Source organism: Ceratotherium simum, chromosome 34 (genome assembly GCF_057802395.1).
Source record: "Ceratotherium simum simum isolate JZ-2026a chromosome 34, ASM5780239v1, whole genome shotgun sequence".
Taxonomy (NCBI): domain Eukaryota; kingdom Metazoa; phylum Chordata; class Mammalia; order Perissodactyla; family Rhinocerotidae; genus Ceratotherium; species Ceratotherium simum.
The window spans coordinates 828859-852863 of NC_141933.1; the positions used below are offsets into that span (position 1 = coordinate 828859).

The window sequence follows — 24005 nt, forward strand, 5'->3', positions numbered from 1 at the left end:
GGGTGGGCATGCTGGGGGCAGAGGTCAGGAGGTGGCTGCCACCCGACCTGCCCACCGCGGTCACAGGCTCCCCGGTGTCCTGTGTCCCTGCCCACTGCATTTCCATCTCCGAGAGCGCCTGGCATCCCTTTATCTGGGCATAAGCTGGCCCCCAACCTGGGCCCTCAAGCCAGAGGGTGGGACACCCTTCTCCATCAGACAGGAGCAAGACTCAGAACCATGAGCATCTCATCCAGCACCCGAACGGATGCCCCCCAGAGGCTGACTCCAAGGGGGCTGCGGGAGGCGGGGTTGTGAGCTGCCCAGGCCAGCCCTGGCCCTCTGGAGCCTCTTGCAGCTGCATGTCCCCACCCTAGCAAGATGACAAGATGTCCCCCCCCCCCCGGTGTCCAGGAGGGGTAAGAGGCCCAGGCCGAGGCCGGGAGGAGCCTCACCTGTGGGCAGAGCCCCATGGCAGCCTTGATGAGCCATGCCAGCTCTGTGGCTCTTTCTGGACACAATAGGTTGCAGAACCGGCCAGGGGCTGCGGTGGCGGGGGAGGGGTGGGGGGTAACTCTCTGGTTACTTCCTGCTGCCCGGCCTCAGTCCAGGTGGGGCGGGGGTGCTCCCCGGGGGGTGCAGGATTAGTCACCGCAGGTCCATCCCACCGGAGAGGAAGAGGCGGCCAGCCGGACACCCAATCCGCTCGGGGGGGTAGTGGCGTTGATTAGGGTGCCGCCCATGGCTGTGGGGTCAGCCGGTCACTGGAGCAGCGGCTCCCAGAGCCCGAGGGCCCAGAACTTCCTGCTTCCAAGCAGGGCGTCCCTTGGGAGCCGCGGTGAGTGACCTGCCCCCCCATGGCCGGGTTTGTCCACCTCACATTCAGGCTGTCTCCTGGGCCCAAGGGGCTGGCCTGGCCCTGAGGGGTCACAAGGTCATGGCTGCAGGATCCCCTCTGCCCCAACCTGGTCGCTGACAGAAGGGGTCAGCTCCATTGCCCACACAGCCCAAGCAAACGGCCACGTCAGGCGACAGCTGGGGGACTGGATCAGGGCACCCAGGCGCTTCATGCTCAGACCTGGATGGCAGGACAGGGTGGGCAGGGGTGGAGGGGGCAACGCTGTCCAGGTGGGTGTGCCACGTAGACTATAAAGGGCTGTCCCCGCCTTCACCCAGGGGCCTTGTGGCCCTGAGACCCTAGGCAGCCCCTTCCCCTCCATGCTTCCCCTGCCATGCTGGGGGCAGGGCTGGCCTTGAGGGACAGCCCAGCCACTGAGGACAGAAACGGAGACCCTGACCCAAGCCCCAGGCCGGCTCCAGGCGCAGGGGCTGGTGTGCTGCCACCTGGTGGCGGCCGCGTTCTGGAGCTGGAAGGTTAGTGCCGCCCGCCCCACCCCAGGCCGGGCATGGGTCTTGTAAGTGAGGCAGTGTGAGGTGGAGGCAGTGGGCATCTAATTCCAGGACGAGGGCGGGGCAAATTGCCCACCCAGACGAGGGGACGTGGGACCAGCTTCCTGTGTCCTTGCTGCTGACCTGCGGCACTCCGCCCTCCACGGGCCTCAGTTTCCCTTTGTGGTGCAGGCAGGAGGACAGTGAGCCCATCCCATCTTGCTGTCACGGAGGACACCTGGTTGGGCATCTGCCCCCTGCCCAGTGTCCATCCACAGGATGTCCCCCTGTGGCCGGCACTGTCCAGCCTGCCAGTCCCCCTCCTCGTCAGTGTCCAGCCCAGGCCGATGTCCCAGCAATGACCAGGGTCAGCAAGCTGCCGCCTGGCCCTGTTGGCTGGTCAGCTCTGAGTGCCCCCTCCCCACACTCGGGCTGGGGGAGCTCGGGACCCCCTGGGAAGCCCTGTGCAGGACACGGCCTGGACCCGGGGCTGACCACGGGCTTCCCTGGCCCTGCCCCTCTTTGCTCCCTGTGCTGGTCCTGTCCAAGCGGTGGGCTCCCTCCACACCCCACCCCCGCCCTGCACTGCCTCCAGAGCCCCGGCCAGCTCCTCCGAGCGAGGGGCCAGCCCTGCCCACCCTCCTGGTGCTCCTGGGGGGCCGAGGATCAGCTTGAGGCCGGCATGTTGCTGGGAGTGTGGGGGCTCCCCCTCCACCCAAGGAAGACGGGCGGGCTTTAGGAACATAGATGTTCTCAGGGCAGGGGTGAGGGTGGCCGGGCGAGGGGAGTGACAGACTCCTGAGGTGGCGTCCACCCCTCTGCGGGGCATTGGTCTCCCGGGGGCCTCCCTGTGCACATGCACACACACACCAAGCTCAGCATCTGTGTGATGGGTGGGTCCAGAAGCTTTGTGGAGGGAGATGGAGGCTCCCCCAGGAGGCTCCGTCCGCCAGGTGCAGCCCTCTTGCATCTGATGTGGTCAGCTGGGTAGGTAAACGTCCTGAAGCCCAGGCGGGGCACACTCTCCCTCATCCACTCCTCCACTCACTCCCTCTGTCCGTCCCAGTGGATGGACGCTCTCCCACCAGCAGACGGAGGCAGCAGGTGGCCCTCCCCAGGCTGCCCAGTGTGGGGCAGCTGGCCTCTTCCCAGGTCTGCCCCCACCCCGTTCCTGGGTTCTATGGACAAGCTTACAGATCACACAGAGTCCATGAGTTGCAAAATGCTCCAAGTATATTTATGAAACTGGCCCAGGGCCGAGATAGGGGAGGCTTTGCCTCCTGGTGGCCGGCTGAGCAGCCAATCACCATGTCCGAGTGACCATCATTGATAAGACCCTTACGTGGTACTTAAGTCTAGAAGAGCAGGCTGGACCCACGGCCAGAGGAGCCTGCCTGCCCCAGGCTGGTCCCGAGCAGGTGGCTGCAAGTCGGTCAGAGCCACTGCATGTCCAGGGCCCGCTGGACCCTGGAGAGGGAAGAGGTAGGTGGACAGTGCATCCTAGACTCAGGTCACCCGGACGAGGGCTCAGGTTCCACTGGCCTTGGAAGCTGAGATCACAGGGAATAGAGGACGTCCCTGTTGGTGAGTCCAGGAGGGACGCCACCCTGGGCCCTGAGGACAGGGCGCCGGGCGTCTACTGGTGGGGCCCAGGCCCCCGGGCCCCTCTTCTCTGGCGCGTCTGCTCTCTCTCCTGACTCTGCTCTGCTCTGCTCTGCACGGGCCTCAGCTCCTCTGAGCGGTCACCGTGGGAGTCACAGTGCAGGCCCACGCAGCCGCACTCCTCCACCTGGGGGTAGCTGAAGGCCCGGCTGGAGCCATCGGCGCAATGCAGGGTCACGTTCCTCAGCAAGACCCGCAGCTCCTGGCAGCACATGCAGCTGCGCTCCACTGCGTTGGCCTCCAGGGAGTACCTGTGGGCAGGGCCCGCTCAGCTAGGTGCCACGCCAGCAGCTGCCCCGAGCCCACCAGCTGCAGACCCCAGCAGTCACCACCCAGCCAGCTTGCAGCCGATAAGCTCCCAGAGGTGCGCTGGCCGGAGGTAACAAACAGCTCTCATGTGCCCATTGCTGTGGTGTAAACGCTCCTGTGGCTGACAGCATGCCGCAGCTGATCACAGGGCTGGGGGGGACGCATGGTGGGCTCTCGCTAGCCTGTAGGCCCAGCTCCAGCAAGTCCCCAAGGGGGACACTGAGTCTGGGGTCTTAGTAAACAGAGGAGCCTGATTCCAAACAGGCCTCTGGACCCTGGCCCCAGCCCCTCAGCCCGGCCTCCAAACCCCACGGCTTGCCCCTTGCCTCCCCCTCGGGCCACTTGTGGTCGTAATTACTGCTCCCCCTTCCTGTCCCTTCATGGTCCCACCCCTCATCTGCCCAGCACCCTGAGCCCTGGGCAGCCCGACTGTGCCACATGTCAGTTACATCTTCTCTGAACCCTGCCCCACTGGAGCCCTCTGGGGGTCGGGGGAGACGGGGTCTGCGCCAGGCTGAGTGAGGGGCTCACGTACATGGAGGTGGTGTCCCCACAGTTGCCCCGGCAGTAGGCAAGGCGCACGGGCCCCGAGGAGTTGCAGCCCTGCTGCTGGATCACCTCGTGCTTCTCGTGGACAGTGCAGGCCAAACCTGGGGAGGACACGGGAGGCGGTGCAGAAGGTCAGGACTAGCCGGGCCTCCCAGGCGGGAGTCAGCCCCCACCCCCAGGGGCCATGCCCACTCACTCGTCTGGGGTTGGGGCGGGGGACAGGAGAGGCAGCAGCCATCCTCGCTCAGCCGAGCCTGGTCCTGTGCCGGCAGAGGGGGTGCCATTAGTGCCAGGGAGGCCTCTCAGAAGCCCACCCACAAGTGGGGGAATGGGGGCGCCGGGCCAGGCTCATGCCGGCACTGCAGGGGCGGCTCCCCACTCCCGTCCAGGAGCTCAGGCCTGTCGGCCTACACTGGGCAAAGGGGGGAGGGGGCTCCCAGAACTCACGGAGGGACAGGTGAGTTGAGGGCACGCCTTCTTTGTGGTCACCACCACAAGCCCGTCCTGGTACTTCTCACACTCATACGTCACACAGGGGTCGCCAGGGTCTGACCAGGACTTGCCAGGCTGCAAGAAGGCCCGGCCAGCAGGGTGAGTGTCCCTCCCTCTGCGGCAGGGAGGGCCCCACATCTGTCTGTCTGTCCCCCTAGTCTGTGGGCTTCCAGGTGGTCCCCCTGGACTCGGGCAGGTGTATGTCCTGCAATGACGGCTGCCCAGGGGCCCCAATGCCAGGACCCTGCCTACTCAGCCCCCACTGTCAATGTGCACCTCACAGGCTCTCCGTATGGGGAGGCCTGGCCCTGGGCCCCAGCCTCCCTGGAACACCTGGTAGGGGAGTGTAGTGGCTCTGCCCCCAGCCTATCTGGATCCCGTGGGCCACCCCACCCAGGACTCACCCCAAGGCCCAGAGGCCCCCCAGCTGCCCCCTGTAGCCACTACTCACGTAGAAGAGGTGGACAGAGCTGTCGCTGGCGTTCATGAAGCAGGCCACCTGCACGCACACACCACAGCACTGCCCGCTCCGAGCCTGGTACTCGAAGCCCTGGAGAGGAGGGATGGACGTGCGGCCTGAGCCCCGGCCGGGTGCTCAGGGGGCGCAGGGGCAGCGGGGGTGTCAGTGGGCACTCACCACGGGGCAGTAGGTGTTGCAGATCTGGGTCTCACAGCTGATCACGAACGTGTCCGACTGGGCGCCGCCGGGCACCTCACACCTGCAGGTTTCACACAGGTTTGAGGAGACCACAGTGCCGGGCTGGGGAAAGTCAGTGCGGGCAGCGTTAGTGAGCTCGACCGGGCCTGGGGCCCCTGCCTTCCCGTCCAGGCCTAGCCCCCACTGGGCCGACCTGTCACCCTGGGGTGACCCTCGGTGACACCTCCTGGCAGAGCCTCGAGGCTGTGCCTCCATGGAGGTCACGTGCTCTAGAGGGCCCGGCTGGGAGAAACTGAGGCTAGGAGGCCTTGTCACATCGGGACCTGAGTTGTGGTCCCAGGAGAGCCCATGGCTTCTCCAGAGTCCCTCCCCACTGAACCCGCAGGGGCCCAGGTGCTGCTGGGAGACCCAGTCTCGGGGAGAAGCTGGCAGTGTCCCGTGCTCCCCAGGGGTCCTGACCTCGGTGGGTTCCTACCTGGTACAAGGTACCATTGACACTGCAGACGGTCCAGCCTGTTCAGGAGACACACAGCCACTCTTGTCACGAGACCCGCCCTCAGCCTCCCGCACCCTCACCCCGCCCTCACCTCATCCAGCCCTCCTGCCCTGCCCCATTCCCACCACCGCCGGCCTCCTGAGCACACATGCGCCCACACTTATCGCTAGAGTGTCCCAGCCCCGGGGCGACAGGCCAGCGGTGGGCAAGCCTCCACTCCTCTGGTTTCACCCCCGAGCGAGGCTGGGTGCCCAGCCTGCAGCGCCAACATGTGGCCTGGAGAGATGGTCAGGGATCGGCCTGGCACCGTGTGGGCCACTGGGCCGGAACACTCACTGCAGTTCTGCCTCGGGCAGCAGGCCCCCTCTTCGTATGTCAGGATCAGACGGGACCCTTTAGGACAGTCCAGGGGCGCAGGGCAGTGGCTACTGTTGCAGACTGTGGAGGGCAGGAAGGGGCCACTCAGGGGACCTGCATCCCGCTCTGCACACATTCTCCCCCCTCCCCGGCCTTAATGTCACCCCCAGGGGTCTCCAGCAGTGCTGACCGCCCAGGGGGCTGGTGGTGGGCTCTCCAGGGGGCGTGGGCCACCCTGGGGACAAGGCTTCCTGTCAGCCTGGGCAGAGGAGCCCCCTGCCCTCCCTGGCACACCCATACTCCCAGAGCATGCCAGCTGGGGTCACCAGGTGAGGCTGCAGTGGGGGGGTGCTGTCCCATCCTCCTTGGTTGTGCCCCACTCCCAGGTGCCAGCACACAGGACCCTCCTGGGCAAAGCCAGCCAGCCCTGGGCCAGTGCGTGTGTGACCCCCACAGGCATGGGAGCAGCGGCCTGTCCCCCACCGAGCCCGGCGCTCACCACAGCTGTAGTGAGGACAGCACTGGCCGGCCTCTGGGGCCGCTGGCACAGGCACGAGGCCGGGTGCGGAGCAGGTGGGGGGCGGTGGGCAGGGCTGGCTGCGGCAGCTCATCCTCCACGTGCTCCCGTTGCAGGTGCACTCCTGGCAGTCGATGCTGACGTTGTGGCCGGGCTGCAAGGGGAGGCACACGTGAGCCCCGGCCGTTGGCCCCCTGCCTGTCCCGGGGGCAGCTGCAGCCGGGAGGGGGGGCAGGGAGGCCACGGCTGAGGGACCGTGGGGGAACCTGAGGGAAGGGGCTTCAAGTGCAGGGTGGTGGAGGCCCCCGGGGACCAGGAGACAGGGCGGGTGGGGGCTGTGTGGGTGACTGGCCCCTGTCCCCACCGCCTCCGCCTTTATAATGTCCGAGCAGAGCAGGAGGGGCCCCCAGTGGAGGTCAGCCAGCAACCACACACTCTTCCAGGGCCGAGGGCTCCTGCCCACTGAGGCCTCCTGAGTCTTGCTGGGGAAGTCTTGTCCCCTCGCTGCCCCTCCTCTGAGCCTCTGGCGCTGAAATGAAGCCCCTGGTCCCCAAGCCTGCCACACTCACCTCTACAGGCTCCCCGTGGGGCCCCAGGCATCCTGCAGGGAGAGAGGTGGAGGTCACTGCTGGGCAGCCACAGCCCCTAGCCCCTCAGGGGCAGGACCCACTTCAGGGGCTGAGGTGGACCTAGGGTCTGACTAGAAGCACAGACCCCAAGAGGGCAGTGTGTCCTGGCACTCAGGTAGAGGGTGCACCCTGCCAGCCCCAAGCCCGGCCCGTGGGGACGTACTAGGGCAGCCAGTGGGCACGCAGACATCAACGCTCGTGCTGAAAAGCGTCATGCTCTCTGGGCAGAAGCAGCCTTCCGTGACGGGGCCAGTGTCCTGAAGGGCCCTGTGGGGGGAGCGCACAGTTGGCCTGGCCCCTGTGCCCTCCAGGGCAGGGAGGGGCCAGCCTGGGGGCCCCTGAGGGCTCTGGGGGATCCGGGAGGGAGGGGGCAGGTGCGTACAGGAGGCTGATGCTGTCGTTTCCATAGCAGTGGGAGGGGTTGGACGGGCCACAGGGCCGGTACACCTTGTCGGCAGGGCAGGTGAAAGCTGTGGGGAGGGAGAAGCCATAGCTGAGGCCAGAGGGCACCAGCCAGGAGTGAACTCCAACACCCCCCTCTGAGCCCCAGGCGTCTGCTGAGCGCTGGGGGCTCTGGCCTGGAAGCTGGGCCCCTCAGGCTCCACTGCTCCACGCACCCCTGCACAGCCCGGCCTGTTGGAACCACAACTGCCTCCTCTGCACCCAGGCCTGGGCGGCCCCACCTGGAAGCCCCTCCTTTCTCTCCAGGAACCAAATGCACTCTGCCCTGGGGTCAGCCCACCTCCTCCTTCAGGAAGCCCACCCTGGCCACCCGAGCCCACCCACTCATCATCTGCCCAGCCTGTCTGTCCTCTCGCCACACACTGACTGCCATTGCCCAGCAGGACGGGGGAGTCCCAAAGCTGGGGCGGACACTCACGGCACATGTGGTTGGTCTGGCCCCTCCAGTCGATGCACACGCCATGGGACGCGCAGAGCGAGGCATACAGCTCCAGGCCAGAGCACACCACGTCCAGGTCTGGTACGTGACACTGGTCGAAGACGCAGCCTTGGTAGAATGGCTTGGGGGAGATCACGGAGTGGCATGGCTCGAAGACCCTGTGGCACCGGGATGCACCAGTCGTGGGGCAGCTTCCCGCTGGGGCTGCCTGGCGTGGGGCTGCCTGGCGTGGGGCTTTCCCCCAGGGCGGGCCCCCGAGGGAGGGGAGTCGCTGGGCCCCCAGTGTGCTGAGTGAGCCCGCACTCTGGGACAGTCTGCATGCACTGGGAAGGGCGTCGGCTGCAGCATGGCCATTTCTTTCCCAAACTCTCCACTGGGCCACCCCCTCCGCCCTGCAAATCCGGCTGCTGCCTGGTGATGACTTATGGCCAGACCCAGTGTGCTGGCCGGCAGAGCCTCAGAGGCCGACCTGCCAGCCAGGCCCTGCAGAGCCCTGCGCCTGGTGTTCCACCAGCGACGGCTCTGCTTGGAGCCCGAGCACTGCACCGTGGCTGGCCCACGGTGGCTCGCCCCTCCGCTAGTCCCCGTCTCCCTCGGGAGCTCGCTGCAGGCCCTCTTCTTCCCGCCTGTCCCACACCACCTCCCAGGCCCTCCGGAATCTCACTCGCTCAGAATCAGCTGGCAGATTGGCGAAGGCGGGCAAGAGGCAGGTGAGGGTGTGGATGTGGGCGTCGGGGGAGGCCCGTAGCAGTACGGCTGGTCGGGGTTTGGCACCTTCCAGTGGCCGGACATTTCCGAGCAGGAGGACACCACCTCCCCCCCGGGCAGGCGGCACTCGTCCTTGGGGTCATTGGTGCAGGTGCCTGGGGCGGGGAGGCGGGAGTCAGGCTGCTGGGACAGCAGAGCCGCCCCCACCCTCTTGCAGGACACAGTGTCCCAGAGCTGGCTGTCCGGCCCAACATCTCTTGATGGGTCAGCTGAGGGACCTGCCCACGCCCCCTGACCTCTCTGTGCTTCCCTTTATCCCCTAGAAGCCGGACCCTGGGGTGGTCGCATGGAGGGTGGACAGGTGCGAGCCTCAGCGGGACCCCTGTGCTGTGCTGCCCGGCATGTTCTTGGTGCAGCCAGAAAGCAGAGACACTCACAGGCTCCGTGCCATGTGGGCGGCCTCACCCCCTGCCAAGAAGGCGGTCCCCCGGGCCACACCCAAGGCCGACCCTTCTCACACTGGACACTCTCATTGACGTTTAATGACCAGGGAAAGGACCGGGTGTCTGAGGAGCTGGGGGGGGCCAGGGCGGGGGGCTCACCGCACTGCCCCTCTGTGTTGTTGGCGAACTTGCTGAAGGGCACCTCCACCGAGAAGATGAGGCCGGAGAACATGACCTGGACCCCGATCGCGGGGATGATCACGTACATCTTGATGCCGATCTGAGAGACTTCGATGCCGTCTTTCTGGAAGCCCGGGCTGACCACCTTACCGTTGAAGATGATCTGGATACCGCAACACAACCGAGGGGAAAACAGAGTGAGGGTGGGTGGTCAGCTCCACTTGCCCCCGCCCTGCCCACCCTGCACACGTGGGAGCTGCCAGCGGGTGTCCCCACCTCATTGGTCATCACCCCGCGGACTGGCTTGCGGGTCAGCACAACGCGGTCCTGCTGGTACTCGACAATGATGGACTGCGGGCAGGACAGCCCATCCTCGGCGTTACAGAAGTAGTTGTCGATGAGCACGCGGAAGTGGCCGTACACAGGCACGATCTGCTGCACCAGCACATACGTGCAGTTGTCCAGGAAGGTGTAGTAGGTCCCGTCGAAGGTGATGTAGTGGGGGTCACCCCAGCCGCTGCACACACCTGTGGACGCCAGGACCCGCTTTATGCAGGGCCTCTGCCACCCCGCCCGGGCCCCCCCAAAGCTCACATCTGTCCCCATCACCTTGGGAGGCAGGGGAGGCTGCGCGGGCTCATCATGGGGACCCACACGCCCAGCACCCACCAGAACTCTGCCCGTTAGGTGCTTGGTGGGCCTGAGAGGTGGGGCCAGACCACTCCACTTCTCCTGCCTGGCACTGCCGGGGGCTCTGGGGCTCTGGCAGGATCCCACCCCACACCCCCGGAGGGTGCTGGTCACCACTCATCCCCCGCCTCACTGTTGGGAAGTCCTTCCCGGTGTCCAACCCCATTCTGTCTGGTCCTGCCTCAGCACAGCCCCCTCCCAGCCCCGCCGCCCGGCCCGGCTCGCCGGCTCACACTGGCACTGGTAGTGCGGGCAGCAGCCGTCCTGGTCGACCACCTTTACGGCGGGGTAGCCGTTGGCACAGGTTGGCTCCTGCTGCTTCGGGCACTGGCGTGGCCGCACGGTGGTGACGTTGTTGCCCTCACAGGTGGTCTGAGTGCAGTTGGGCGTGTTCCAGGTTTCACCTTTCTGTGGAAGCAGAGACAGCTGCAGGGCCTCCCCCGCTGGGCACCAACCCCAGGCCTCCCCTCGGCTCTCGGGACTTGTGATGCCTGCAGCCTCCCCAGAGAGAGGCCGGCAGGGGTCCGGGACCAGGGCTGTACCCTAGGGCCCAGCATTCACGCCAGGTCCCCTCCCGGCCCCCACCAACACGCAGGGCCAACTGGCTGGGAGGGTCTCCGGCTATGAAGGTTGCCCCTCCTCTCAGCACATTTCCACCCTGTCCCCCGCACCTGGCTCTGCTCAATCCCCCACACCCTCCTTGGCTGTCTGGCCCCGTCCAGACCACCGACCCCGCTCTGGCCTCTGGTCGTATGCAACTAGCAGAGTCTCAACCTCGAGCCCACACTCCTGGCTCCCTGACGGGCACCCCCGACTAGAAGCCCTGGAGGACGAGAACTGGCCACTTCCCAATGGTCAGCCTGCATTGGCCAGGGGTCACCCACTTCCACACCCACTTGAAGTCACCTAACTGGAAAGACTCTGGAGGTCTCTGGGCTAGCCCCTGAGCCCCTCAAGAAGGGCTGGAAGGGGGAGGTTACCGTTCTTGGGGGGACAAATTTTGAGCATCCATGCTTAGTGTCAGGCACGGGGGCCGAAGGGGACCACCCAGGCGAGGAGGTAGACGGGGCGGGAGGCGACACGCTGGTGGGGCAGGTGTCGTTGCTCCACCTGACCACGTGGCAGTCCAGGCTGCACACTGCGGAATAGCAGTGGCCATCGAGGTCAGTCTGTTGGTAAATGGTGGATCCTGCGAGATGAAGGGAGAGGCGGGCGTTAGCAGAGCCGTGCTGGAGGAGGTGCAGCGGGCAGCAGCTCTGACAGGGCGGGTGGTCCACCGGAGGGCCAATCCAGAAGGTGGCCTTCTGACCCAGATGCAAATGGAATAAATCCTCAAAGAGGGCTTACTGTCAGTCCCCTAGAAAACATCGAGCCCTGTCAGAGAGACAACCCACTCCATTACACGGTGGCTTTTTCTGGATGGGACACCAGGGACCAGACTCAGCACACATCACACACCACAGGCAGAAGTCACATACCCGCTGGGTAGATTTTCTGGGAAATGTTGCAATAGCAGGTCGAGGGGGAGGATGCTGGGGAGCTGAGCGACTTCACGGTAGACGCCAAGGAAGTGGATTGTGGAGGGGGTGACCGATTGGTAGATGAAGTCACATGGGGGGTCACGGAGGTTCTGCTGGTTTCCTGCAGAGAGGTTGGGCTGGTTCCCGGCCCAGAGGTCGGGCTGGTTTGCAGCACAGAGATTGTCCTGGATGAGGCCACATGGGAGGTGGTCTCATGGCTGCGGGTGCTCACGCTCCAGGTGCTGGGATGTGTGACAGGTGTCTGGGTCGTGCAGTCTTCTCGGGGCTCACAGCACAGCACACGGATCTCGTAGTTGAGGCACGCCCTGTCCGGGCCCTCCTGGTCCTGGTTCCGGCACACCAGGCCCACGTCGGGGTCGCACTTCACCACCTGGCCCAGCTGGTCGGTGCTGACCTCAGAGTGGCTCTCGGCGCGGCACTCCAGGTGGGTGATGTACTCAGGCCGGTGGCAGATTCTCTCTCCACTTCTGAGGATATTGCTGTAGGTTTCATTCTCTCCACCCTGGGGCCCGGGGGATGGGAGTTCCACATCGAACCACTTGCTCCAGTTGCAGCTTGGGCGGCATTTGTTGGTCACAGGTGGGCTGTGGGTTGTCTCAGGGGCAGGAACTGAGGTGGTGCTGATTGTAGGAGCTGAGGTTGTGCCGGGTCTGTGCACAGCCGTTGAGCTGGTTTCCTGGACAGAGGTTGGACTGGTGCCTGGTACAGAGGTCCTGCTGGTTCCTGGCACAGAGGTGGGTCTTGATCTAGGAACCGTGGTTGTTCTCAGTCTCGACACAGAAGTTCTGCTGGTTTCCTGCATAGATGTTGTGCTGATACCTGGCACAGACGTGGTCCTGGTTCTCTCCTCAGATGTTGGGCTGGTTTCAGGCACAGAGGTCAGGCTGGTGCGTGGCACAGAGGCAGGGCTGGTTGCAGGCACTGTGGTTTTGCTCAGTCTCGGCACAGAGGTCCTGCTGGCTTCGTGCACAGTGGTCGGCCTTGTTCCTGGGACAGAGGTTGGGCTGGTTACAGGCCGAGTGGTTGTGCTCAGTCTTGGCACAGAGGTTCTGCTGGTTTCCTGCACAGAGGTCAGGCTGGTGCCTGGCTCAGGGGTCCTGCTGGTTCTGGGCACAGAGGTGGGGCTGGTTCCAGGCTGAATGTTTGTGCTCAGTCTCGGCACAGAGGTCCTGCTGGTTTCCTGCATAGAGGTTGGGCTGGTGCCTGGCACAGAGGTGGGTCTTGTTCTAGGAACCATGGTTGTTCTCAGTCTCGGCACAGAGGTTCTGTGGGTTTCCGGCACAGAGGTTGCACTGGTTCCAGGCCAAGTAGTTGTGCTCAGTCTTGGCACAGAGGTTCTGCTGGTTTCCAGCACAGAGGTTGGGCTTGTTCCTGGTACAGAGGTGGTCCTGATTCTCACCTCAGATGTTGGGCTGGTTTCCTGCACAGAAGTGGGTCTTGTTCTAGGAACAGTGGTTGTTCTCAGTCTTTGCACAGAGGTTCTGCTGGTTTCCTGCACAGAGATTGTGCTGGTACCTGGAACAGACGTGGTCCTTGTTCTCTCCTCAGATGTTGGGCTGGTTTCAGGCACAGAGGTCGGGCTGCTTCCTGGCACAGAGGTTGGGCTGGTTCCAGGCCCTGTGGTTGTACTCAGTCTCGGCACAGAGGTTCTGCTGGTTTCATGCACAGGGGTTGGGCTGGTACTTGGCACAAGGGTCCTGCTGGTCCTGGGCACAGAGATTGGGCTGGTTCCAGGCAGAGTGGTTGTGCTCAGTCTTGGCACAGAGGTTCTGCTGGTTTCCTGCACAGAGGTTGGGGTTGTTCTTGGCACAGAGGTGGTCCTGGCTCTCACCTCAGATGTTGGGCTGCTTTCTTGCACAGAGGTTGGTCTGGTGCCTGGCACAGAGGTGGGTCTTGTTCTAGGAACCGTGGTTGTGCTCAGTCTCGGTACAGAGGTTCTGCTGGTTTCCTGCACAGAGGTTGTGCTGGTGCGTGGCACAGAGGTGGTCCTGGTTCTCTCCTCAGATGTTGGGCTGGTGCTTGGCACAGAGATGGGGCTGGTTCCTGGCACAGAGGTTCTGCTGGTTTCGTGCACAGAGGTTAGGCTCGTTCCCGGCACAGAGGTTGGGCTGGTTCCTGGCACTGTGGTCGTGCTCAGTCTCGGGACAGAGGTCCTGCTGGTTTCCTGCACAGAGGTTGGGCTGGTGGCAGGCATAGAGGTTCTGCAGGTTTTTCGCACAGAGGTTGGGGTGGTTCCAGGCCCCGTAGTTGTTCTCAGTCTTGGCACAGAGGTTCTGCTGGTTTCCTGCACAGAGGTTGGTCTCGTTTCTGGCACAAAGCTGGACCTGGTTCTCACCTCAGATGTTGGGCTGGTTTTATGTACAGAGGTCAGTCTGGTGCCTGGCACAGAGGTGGTTTTGGTTCTCTCCTCAGATGTTGGGCTGGTTCCTGGCACAGAGGTTGGGCTGGTTGCAAGCACCGTGTTTGTGGTCAGTCTCAGCACAGAGGTTTTGCTGGTTTCCTGCACAGAGGTCGGGCTGGTTTCTGGAAGAGTGGTTGTCCTGAATGTGGCCACGTGGGAGGTGGTCTTGTGGCTGCGGGTGCTCACGCTCGAGGTGCTGGGATGTGTGACAGGTGTCTGGGTTGTGCAGTCTTCTCGGGGCTCACAGCACAGCACACGGATCTCATAGTTGAGGCACGCCCTGTCCTGGCCCTCCTGGTCCTGGTTCCGGCACACCAGGCCCACGTCGGGGTCGCACTTCACCACCTGGCCCAGCTGGTCGATGCTGACCTCAGGGCGGCTCTCGGCGCGGCACTCCAGGTGGGTGATGTACTCAGGCCGGTGGCAGATTCTCTCTCCACTTCTGAGGATATTGCTGTAGGTTTCATTCTCTCCACCCTGGGGCCCGGGGGACGGGAGTTCCACATCGAACCACTTGGTCCAGTTGCACCTTGGGCGGCATTTGTTGGTCACGGGTGGGCTGTGGGTTATCTCAGGGGCAGGAACCGAAGTGGTGCTGATTATAGGAGCTGAGGTTGTGCCGGGTCTGTGCACAGCAGTTGAGCTGGTTTCCTGGACAGAGGTTGGGCTGGTTGCTGGCCTTATGGTCGTGCTCAGTCTTGGCACCGAGGTTCTGCTGGTTTCCTGCACAGAAGTTAGGCTCGTTCTTTGCACAGAGGTGGTCCTGATTCTCACCTCAGATGTTAGGCTGGTTTCCTGCACAGAGGTTGGTCTGCTGCCTGGCAGAGAGGTGGGTCTTGTTCTAGGAACTGTGGTTGTGCTCAGTCTCAGTACAGAGGTTCTGCTGGTTTCCTGCACAGAGGTTGGGCTCGTTCTTGGAACAGAGGTGGTCCTGGTTCTCTCCTCAGATGTTGGACTGTTTTCAGGCACAGAGGTTGGGCTGGTGCCTGGCACAGAGGTGGTCCTGGTTCTCTCCTCAGATGTTGGGCTGGTGTCCTGCACAGAGGTGGGGCTTCTGCCTGGCACAGAGGTAGGGCTGGTTCTAGGAACCATGGTTGTGCTCAGTCTCGGCACAGAGGTTCTGCTGGTATCCTGCATAGAGGTCGGGCTGGTCCCTGGCACATAGGTCCTGCTGGTTCCTGGCACCGAGGTTGGGCTAGTTGCAGGCCCCATGGTTGAGCTCAGTCTCGGCACAGAGGTTCTGCTTGTTTCGTGCACAGAGGTTAGGCTCGTTCCTGGCACAGAGGTTGGGCTGGTTCCTGGCACCATGGTTGTGCTCAGTCTCGGCACAGAGGTCCTGCTGGTTTCCTGTACAGAGGTTGGGCTGGTTCCTGGCTCAGAGGTGGTCCTGGTTCTCATCTCAGAGGTTGGGCTGCTTCCTGGCACAGAGCTTGGGATGGTTCTAGGCCCCGTGGTTGTGCTCTGTCTCGGCACAGAGGTTCTGCTGGTTTCCTGTAGAGAGGTTGGCCTGGTGCCTGGCACAGGGGTCCTACTGGTTCTGGGCACAGAGGTAGTCCTGGTTCTCTCCTCAGATGTTGGGCTCGTTTCAGGCACCGAAGTCAGGCTGGTCCCTGGCACAGAGGTCCTGCTGGTTCCAGGCGAAGAGGTCGGGCTGGTTCTAGGCAAAGAGGTTGGGCTAGTTCCTGGCACAGAGTTTGGGCTGGGCGCAGGCACCGTGGTTGTGCTCAGTCTTGGCACAGAGGTTCTGCTGGTTTCCTGCAGAGAGGTTGGTCTGGTGCCTGGCACCGGGGACCTACTGGTTCTGGGCACAGAGGTTGGGCTGGTTACAGACCGAGTAGTTGTTCTCAGTCTCGGCACAGAGGTGGTCTTGGTTCTCACCTCAGATGTTGGGCTGGTTTCCTTCACAGAGGTTGGTCTGCTGCCTGGCACAGAGGTAGGCCTTATTCTAGGAACCATGGTTGTGCTCGGTCTCGGCACAGAGGTTCTGCTGGTTTCGTGCACAGATTTCGGGCTGGTGCCTGGCACAGAAGTGGTCCTGGTTCTATCCTTAGATGTTGGGCTGGTTTCCTGCACAGAGGTTGGGCTGGTCCCTGGCACAGAGGTCCTGCTGGTTCCTAGCACCGAGGTTGGGCTGGTTGCACGCCCCGTGGTTGTGCTAAGTCTCGGCACAGAGGTTCTGCTGGTTTCATGCACAGAGGTTGGGCTGGTTCTTGGCACAGAGGTTCTGCTAGTTTCATGCACAGAGGTTAGGCTCGTTCCTGGCACAGAGGTATGGCTGGTTCCTGGCACTGTGGTTGTGCTCAGTCTCAGCACAGAGGTTCTACTGGTTTCCTGCACAGAGCTTGGGCTGGTTCCTGGCACAGAGGTCCTGCTGGTTTCCTGCACAGAGGTTGGGCTTGGGGCAGGCACTGTGGTGGTTCTCAGTCTCAGCACAGAGGTCCTGCTGGTTTCCTGCACAGAGGTTGGGCTGATGCCTGGCGTAGAGGTTCTGTAGGTTTTTCGCACAGAGGTTGGGGTTGTTCCAGGCCCCGTAGTTGTTCTCAGTCTTGGCACAGAGGTCCTGCTGGTTTCCTGCACAGAGGTCGGGCTGGTACCTGGAACAGAAGTGGTCTTGGTTGTCTCCTCAGATGTTGGGCTGGTTCCTTGCACAGAGGTCGGGCTGGTTTCTGGAAGAGTGGTTGTCCTGGACATGGCCACGTGGGAGGTGGTCTCATGGCTGTGGATGCTCACGCTCGAGGTGCTGGGATGTGTGACAGGTGTCTGGGTCGTGCAGTCTTCTCGGGGCTCACAGCACAGCACACGGATCTCGTAGTTGAGGCACTCCCTGTCCGGGCCCTCCTGGTCCTGGTTCCGGCACACCAGGCCCACGTCAGGGTCACACTGCACCACTTGGCCCAGCTGGTCGATGCTGACCTCAGGGCGGCTCTCGGCGCGGCACTCCAGGTGGGTGATGTACTCAGGCCGGTGGCAGAGTCTCTCTCCACTTCTGAGGATATTGCTATAGGTTTCATTCTCTCCACCCTGGGGCCCAGGGGATGGGAGTTCCACATCAAACCACTTGGTCCAGTTGCACCTTGGGCGGCATTTGTTGGTCATGGGTGGGCTGTGGGTTATCTCAGGGGCAGGAACCGAAGTGGTGCTGATTATAGGAGCTGAGGTTGTGCCAGGTCTGTGCACAGCAGTTGAGCTGGTTTCCTGAACAGAGGTTGGGCTGGTTGCAGGCACCGTGGTTGTTTTGTGTCTCGGCACAGAGGTCCTGCTGGTTTCGTGCACAGAGGTTGGGCTGGTGCCTGGCACAGAGGTCCTGCTGATTTCATGCACAGATGTTGGGCTCGTTTCTGGCACAGAGGTGGTCCTGGTTCTCACCTCAGAGGTTGGGCTGCTCCCTGGTACTGAGCTTGGGCTGGTTCCAGGCACCGTGGTTGTGCTCAGTCTTGGCACAGAGGTTCTGCTGGATTCCTGCACAGAGGTTGGGCTGGTTCTCGGCACATAGATTGGGCTTGTTTCCGGGGCAGAGGGTGTGCTGGTTCTCAGCTCAGAGGTTTGGCTAGTTCCTGGCACAGACGTTAGGCTGGTTCTTGGTACAGAGGTCCTGCTGGTTTTTGCCCCTGATGTTGGGCTGGTTCCAGGCACTGTGGTTGTGCTCAGTCTTGGCACAGAGGTTCTGCTGGTTTCGTGCACAGAGGTCAGGCTGGTTCCTGGCACAGAGGTGAGGCTGGTTCCTGGCACCGTGGTTGTGCTCATTCTCGGCACAGAGGTTTTGCTGGTTTCCTGCACAGAGGTCGGGCTGGTTTCTGGCAGAGTGGTTGCCCTGGACGTGGCCACGTGGGAGGTGGTCTCGTGGCTATGAATGCTCACACTTGAGGTGCTGGGATGTGTGACAGGTGTCTGGGTTGTGCAGTCTTCTCGGGGCTCACAGCACAGCACACGGATCTCGTAGTTGAGGCACACCCCGTCCAGGCCCTCCTGGTCCTGGTTCCGGCACACCAGGCCCACGTCGGGGTCACACTGCACCACCTGGCCCAGCTGGTCGATGCTGACTTCAGGTCGGCTCTCGGCGCGGCACTCCAGGTGGGTGATGTACTCGGGCCGGTGGCAGATTCTCTCTCCACTTCTGAGGATATTGCTGTAGGTTTCATTCTCTCCACCCTGGGGCCCGGGGGACGGGAGTTCCACGTCGAACCACTTGGTCCACTTGCACTGTGGCCTGCACGCGGTGGTTTCTGGTGTGGTGACCGTGGGTGTGCTGGCTGCGACCTCTGTTGTTGGCAGCCCCGGTGCTGAGCTGGCCCTGGTGTGTTTTGTGGAGATGGAGGGGATTGCTGTGGTCCCGGAGCCTTGGGTTGTGGCCCCGGTTGAGTGTGGGGTCGAGTGTGTGGTCTCTGGTGTCGCCGGGGGGGTCGTCCTTCCTCTGCACACGTCCACTGTCTCACAGCACTCGATCCGGATTTCATAGTTGTAGCAGATCGGGGGCAGCTGGTCCTTGTTCAGACACAGCAGCCCCACTTCTGTGTTACAGATCACGTCCTGCCCCAGCTCCTCCAGCGGGATGTCCGGGAAGCTCTCTGCCCTGCACTGCACATTGCTGGGCTTTTCACAGAATTTGTATCCTTTTGATCTCAAATTTTGAAGAGTGTCAAAATCGCCACTGTTCCTCCCAGGCCCGGGGTAGCTGCCATCGATCCACTGAGTCCAGTTGCATGACTGTTGTAAACAGATGTTGGTGGGCTCAGGTGAGGTGGGCTTACCTGGCACCTCCGAGGAGCCCAGGGCTTTGGTCGACACGGAGCTTGTGGTTGAAGCTGTTGTCGAAACTGGCATTGGACTGGGGGTCGAGAGAGTTGTTTTCCCAGGTGTAGAAGTATGGGAGCCAGGTGTACCTGGGGCTCTTGTAGAGGTACGTGGAGCTGTTGTAGAGGTACCTGGGGCAGGTGTAAGGGTACCTGGGGCTGTTGTAGAGGTATGTGGGCCAGGCGTAGGGGTACCTGGTGTTGTTGTAGAGGTACCTGGGGCAGGTGTAGAGGTACCTGGGGCTGTTGTAGAGATACGTGGGGCAGGTGTAGGGGTACCTGGGGCTGTTGTAGTGGTAACTGGGGCAGGTGTAGGGGTACGTGGGGCTGTGGTAGAGGTACCTGGGGCAGGTGTAGAGGTACCTGGGGCAGAAGTAGGGGTAGGTGGGGCTGTTGTAGAGGTAACTGGGGCAGGTGTAGGGGTACTTGGGGCTGTGGTAGAGGTACGTGGGGCAGGTGTAGGGGTACGTGGGGCTGTTGTAGAGGTACGTGGGGCAGGTGTAGAGGTACCTGGGGCTGTGGTAGAGGTATGTGGGGCAGGTGTAGGGGTACGTGGGGCTGTTGTAGAGGTACCTGGGGCAGAAGTAGGGGTACGTGGGGCTGTGGTAGAGGTACGTGGGGCAGGTGTAGAGGTACCTGGGGCTGTGGTAGAGGTACGTCGGGCAGGTGTAGGGGTACGTGGGGCTGTTGTAGAGGTACGTGGGGCAGGTGTAGAGGTACCTGGGGCTGTGGTAGAGGTACGTGGGGCAGGTGTAGGGGTACGTGGGGCTGTTGTAGAGGTACCTGGGGCAGGTGTAGAGGTACCTGGGGCTGTGGTAGAGATACGTGGGGCAGGTGTAGGGGTACGTGGGGCTGTTGTAGAGGTACGTGGGGCAGGTGTAGAGGTACCTGGGGCGGTGGTAGAGGTATGTGGGGCAGGTGTAGGGGTACGTGGGGCTGTTGTAGAGGTACCTGGGGCAGAAGTAGGGGTACGTGGGGCTGTGGTAGAGGTACGTGGGGCAGGTGTAGAGGTACCTGGGGCTGTGGTAGAGGTATGTGGGGCAGGTGTTTTGCTAGTTATAGAGAGAGTGGTTGGGCCAGCTGTACTGACAAAGGCTGGGGAAGCTGTGCTTCCTGTCGGCACAGAGGTGACCCTGCTGGTCCCTGGTGTGGGCCCAGTTTCAGTTGTCCTGGAGGTTGCAGGAGGGGTGGTCTGGGCTGGACCACCAGAGGTGGGGCAGGCCAGCGGGGAGCAACACAGGATTCTGATCTGGTAGTTGTCACAGAGCCCTGAAGCTTGGTCCCTGTTGTGACAGGTCAGCCCCACCACTGGGCTGCACTCCACACGCTGCCCCAGGACTTGGAGCGGCACCTCAGGGGCGGCCTCGGCTCGGCACTGCACTGCCCTCGGCGCCTGGCAAACCTGGTACCCGTGGGCACGGAGCTTCTCCAGTGGGTCAAAGTCACCACTGTCATTGCCACGTCCCAGACGGCTGACCTCCATCCATTGAGACCACTGGCAGTCCTCACAGTCTGGGAGGGGTGAGGCGGAAGCCGTCGAGGGCGTGGGCCTAGCGGATGTGCCCACCGTGGTGGGTGGGGCACTGCTCAGAGTGCTCTCGGTGGGGCTGGGGTGCGTCCCCGGTGGGCGTGTTGAGCTCACAACTGAGGACAGAAGAGAAGGCAGAAGGGCCCGGCATCAGGGGCCAGCACTGGCTTGGGCCCTCGAGGCTCCCCCGCCCCCCACTGCCATCTCCTGTCCCTCCTCCTGTCCATCAGATGCCTTGTGGGTTTCTCCATGTCAGTCTGTCTGTCTGTCTCCACCCGAGACGGGAGTGTGGGGAGAGCAGGGACCAAGTCCCCAGGACGTGCCCGGCACCCAGCAGGTGTGGAGCGCACAGCAGTTGAATCAATAGGTGAATTGCTCTCATTTAAGGGAAGCCTGCTCTCCAAGCAGACCCTGAGCTGAATCTGCACATGGGGCCCCCAAAAGCCAGAGTTATGGGGGCTCTTCATTTTTGGGGGAAGCTCTGGACAGGCCCTAAGATGCTCCCTCAAAACAAGGTGAGGACTCGGGGCTGCCTGGCGCTCTGTGCAATGGGAGGTGAGCAGACACAGTGAATGGGGCAGGGATTCCCATGTGTGAGTTCCATGGTCCTGCTCCCAGGCCGGCCTTGCACCCGGCCCTGCGGCCCCTGCCCAGTGCTGGGAACCTCAGCCCTGAAGGCACACCTGGTGACATCCATCCTGCCAAGGAGACTCAGGGAGGCTGACACTTCCAAGCTGTGGGTGACTGCCAGAGGGAAAGGCCCTCTGCCCCGCTGCTGATCCCCAGGGCGAGGGACAGCCCTTCACGGTACCCAGCATGTCCGCCTTACCAAGCGGGGATGTGGAAAAGGAGAAGGTGGTTTGGGGGGCGGGGGTGGTGGAACTGCAGGTGTAGACCCTCCGGTCGATGGTGCCATTGGCCCCGCAGCGGGCAGAGATGCACCCCCCTGTGCCGTCCGTCGTGTGGTAGATGACATCCCCCAGGCGGAAGCGCCGCCCGTCGTAGGTGCAGACACAGGCTGTGGGGAGCAGAGCAGCCAAGCGCATTAGGGTGCTGGGGCGCGGCCGGGGACCCTGCACCCCAGACCCAAGGAAGGCTGCCCACTGCTCACCCTCGGCATCGTAGGTGCACTGGACGCCGCTCTCGGTGCAAACACTGGCGACAGAAGGAAGAAGGTGAGTCTGGAGGTGCAGGCATCCCCGTTGTGCTGGGGTGGGCAGGTGGGAACAGCCTCCACAGGGGTGCCCTGGGGCTACGTCTCAGCCCCGGCCAGTGGACAAGAAGCCTGACGTCGCACCCTCTCGGGGGGCTCCTTCCAATCAGTGACCAGTGGAGATGGGGTCCAGCACGGCCAATGAGCCCCACGGATGTTCTGATGGCCTTTCCTCTCTGGGGCGTCTGTCCCGGGGGCCCTCGGGGCGGCATCACAGCTCAGCTTCCCCTCTGCCCACCCTGTGTATCCCCCTTCCCTTCATCCCTGGGTCCCCACCCCATCCTGCAACAGGGAGCTCCCAGTCGGACCCCAGAGGAACACTGGGCTGTGGGGACCCCTCACGGCCCTGAAAGGATGAGGCCCCGAGGAGGGGCCTTCTCCAAGGGCCGTGGGCCGGGCGAATAGTGCCACCCTCCAGGCTCCTCACCCCTCCAGCCGAGCAACTCACCAGGACTGGCAGTTCTCATCCAAGGGCACCACCGCGCCTGGCCGGTACGACTTGCCCTGGACGTGGCAGGGCAACTGCGGGCATGTGGCCACACACCGCATCTGGTCCTCATCGAAGAGGGGGGCCTCTGCTGGGCACTTAGGGTAGCAACCTGCATGCCAGAGAGGCCTGAGTCCCAGCCAGACAACTGCCTGGCCGCCTCACCCGCACGGCCTGGGCTCAGTCCCCAGCCTGGGGCCTCACACACAGTGCCATGGGGCGCTTGAGGCTGTGCCCCCAAAGGCGCCTCGAGGGGTCAGGAAGAGTCCCGCCTGGCCAAGGGTCCTAGGATCCCCAAGACAGACCCAAACCCCAACGTCAGGGACGCCAAGATAGGCCCCTACCCAACCATGGGAACCCCAGGACAGACCCCAGCCCTGCCCACGGGGACCCCAGGACACACCCCAGCCCTGTCTACGAGGACCAGGACAGACCCCAGCCCTATCTACAGGGACCCAGGACAGACCCCAGCCCTGTCTACGAGGACCCAGGACACACCCCAGCCCTGTCTACGAGGACCAGGACAGACCCCAGCCCTGTCTACGAGGACCCAGGACACACCCCAGCCCTGTCTACGAGGACCCAGGACACACCCCAGCCCTGTCTACGAGGACCCAGGACAGACTCCACCCCTGTCTACGAGGACCCAGGACAGACCCCAGCCCTGTCTATGAGGACCCCAGAATAGACCCCAGCCCTATCTACGAGGACCAGGACAGACCCCAGCCCTGTCTACGAGGACCCAGGACACACCCCAGCCCTGTCTACGAGGACCAGGACACACCCCAGCCCTGTCTATGAGGACCCAGGACACACCCCAGCCCTGTCTACGAGGACCCAGGACAGACCCCACCCCTGTCTACGAGGACCCAGGACACACCCCAGCCCTGTCTACGAGGACCCAGGACAGACCCCAGCCCTATCTACAGGGACCCAGGACAGACCCCAGCTCTGTCTACGAGGACCCCAGGACAGACCCCAGCCCCGTCTACGAGGACTCAGGACAGATTCCAGCCCTATCTACGAGGACCCAGGACACACCCCAGCCCTGTCTATGAGGACCCAGGACACACCCCAGCCTTGTCTACGAGGACCCAGGACAGAACCCAGCCTTGTCTACGAGGACCCAGGACAGACCCCGCCCCTGTCTATGAGGACCCCAAGACAGCCCTCCCGGCCAGCAGGCACAGCCCACCTTCCAGACCGCTCACGTCGTGCAGGCACTGGCCACGGGGGTTCTGGCAGGTCCTCAGGCAGGGCGCCCCGCAGGGCAGGTAGTGCCACTCGCACAGGCCCTCAGGGTTGTAGTAGTCGCAGAACAGGGCTGCGAGAGAGAGGGCGGCTCAGTGGCCGGGCTCTCAGCGCCGGGGTGGAGTGCCGCCGGGAAGGACAGCCTTGCGGCCCATGCAGGCTCCCACTGCACCCTGACGTTTGACCAAGTCCCATGGGCTGTTCTAAAGCCATTTCCTCCCCTGTGCCTCCTGGATGTGGCCACGGTGGGCGTGGGCCTAGAATGCCCGTGGGCGAGACAGGGTGGTGGGCAGGGTGGCTAGCTGGGGGTCTCACTCTGGCTTCTTGGGGGTGCCACCCTTTGGTGTGAGGATTCTGGCCAGAGCAGCTCCCCAGCTAACCCCCTCCAGCCAGGCTCCAGCTGGGCTCGGGCCGGGAAGCTCTGCTGACCCTTTGGCTCCAGAACATTCTACCATGCCTGCCATCTCTCCATCAGTGACACGCCCTCCATTTCATTTTCTTTCAAACCCTTCCCACGGCTCCCAGGGGCAGACACTGGACTTTGTCACCCACTTGTGCCCCGCCCGCCCCGACGGGCACATCCGTGTGCACTCACGGCAGATGCTGGGCGTCCGCCAGGACACGCACACGCCCACCTCGTGGCAGGCCTGGGCGTAGGCGGCCACGGCCGTGCAGAAGCACTCGCAGTCGCCCCCCGAGTCACAGGCGCACGCGTCGCTCACACAGGCCTCGTAGTACTTGGCGGGCTCCACCTGTGGGAGGGAGAGGCTTCGACTCTGGGAACCCGGCCCCCACCATGGGCTCCTGGGCATCAGGCCCCAGCATGGCGTTGGCC

General features: G+C 63.2%; 1 protein-coding gene across 1 annotated transcript in view; it reads right to left on the minus strand.

Moving 5' to 3' along the window:
• Window positions 1-3004: 3004 nt before the first annotated feature.
• MUC5AC (mucin 5AC, oligomeric mucus/gel-forming) overlaps window positions 3005-24005 on the minus strand; it is a 34192-nt gene continuing 13191 nt past the window's right edge. The window contains exons 26-54 of the mRNA XM_087422934.1: window positions 23766-23922; window positions 23115-23243; window positions 21881-22031; window positions 21331-21374; window positions 21049-21237; window positions 19349-20335; window positions 15780-19207; window positions 15495-15558; window positions 14775-15079; window positions 12481-14471; window positions 11438-12240; window positions 10940-11148; window positions 10193-10367; window positions 9546-9796; window positions 9249-9432; window positions 8603-8801; window positions 7918-8096; window positions 7420-7507; window positions 7201-7304; window positions 6978-7009; window positions 6391-6562; window positions 5871-5972; window positions 5514-5551; window positions 5018-5140; window positions 4832-4930; window positions 4336-4455; window positions 4085-4148; window positions 3875-3989; window positions 3005-3281 (exon numbers count right to left, since the gene is read on the minus strand). Coding sequence (XP_087279060.1) covers window positions 3005-3281; window positions 3875-3989; window positions 4085-4148; window positions 4336-4455; window positions 4832-4930; window positions 5018-5140; window positions 5514-5551; window positions 5871-5972; window positions 6391-6562; window positions 6978-7009; window positions 7201-7304; window positions 7420-7507; window positions 7918-8096; window positions 8603-8801; window positions 9249-9432; window positions 9546-9796; window positions 10193-10367; window positions 10940-11148; window positions 11438-12240; window positions 12481-14471; window positions 14775-15079; window positions 15495-15558; window positions 15780-19207; window positions 19349-20335; window positions 21049-21237; window positions 21331-21374; window positions 21881-22031; window positions 23115-23243; window positions 23766-23922 — 10779 coding nt within the window. The remainder of the gene's footprint in view (window positions 3282-3874; window positions 3990-4084; window positions 4149-4335; window positions 4456-4831; window positions 4931-5017; window positions 5141-5513; window positions 5552-5870; window positions 5973-6390; window positions 6563-6977; window positions 7010-7200; window positions 7305-7419; window positions 7508-7917; window positions 8097-8602; window positions 8802-9248; window positions 9433-9545; window positions 9797-10192; window positions 10368-10939; window positions 11149-11437; window positions 12241-12480; window positions 14472-14774; window positions 15080-15494; window positions 15559-15779; window positions 19208-19348; window positions 20336-21048; window positions 21238-21330; window positions 21375-21880; window positions 22032-23114; window positions 23244-23765; window positions 23923-24005) is intronic.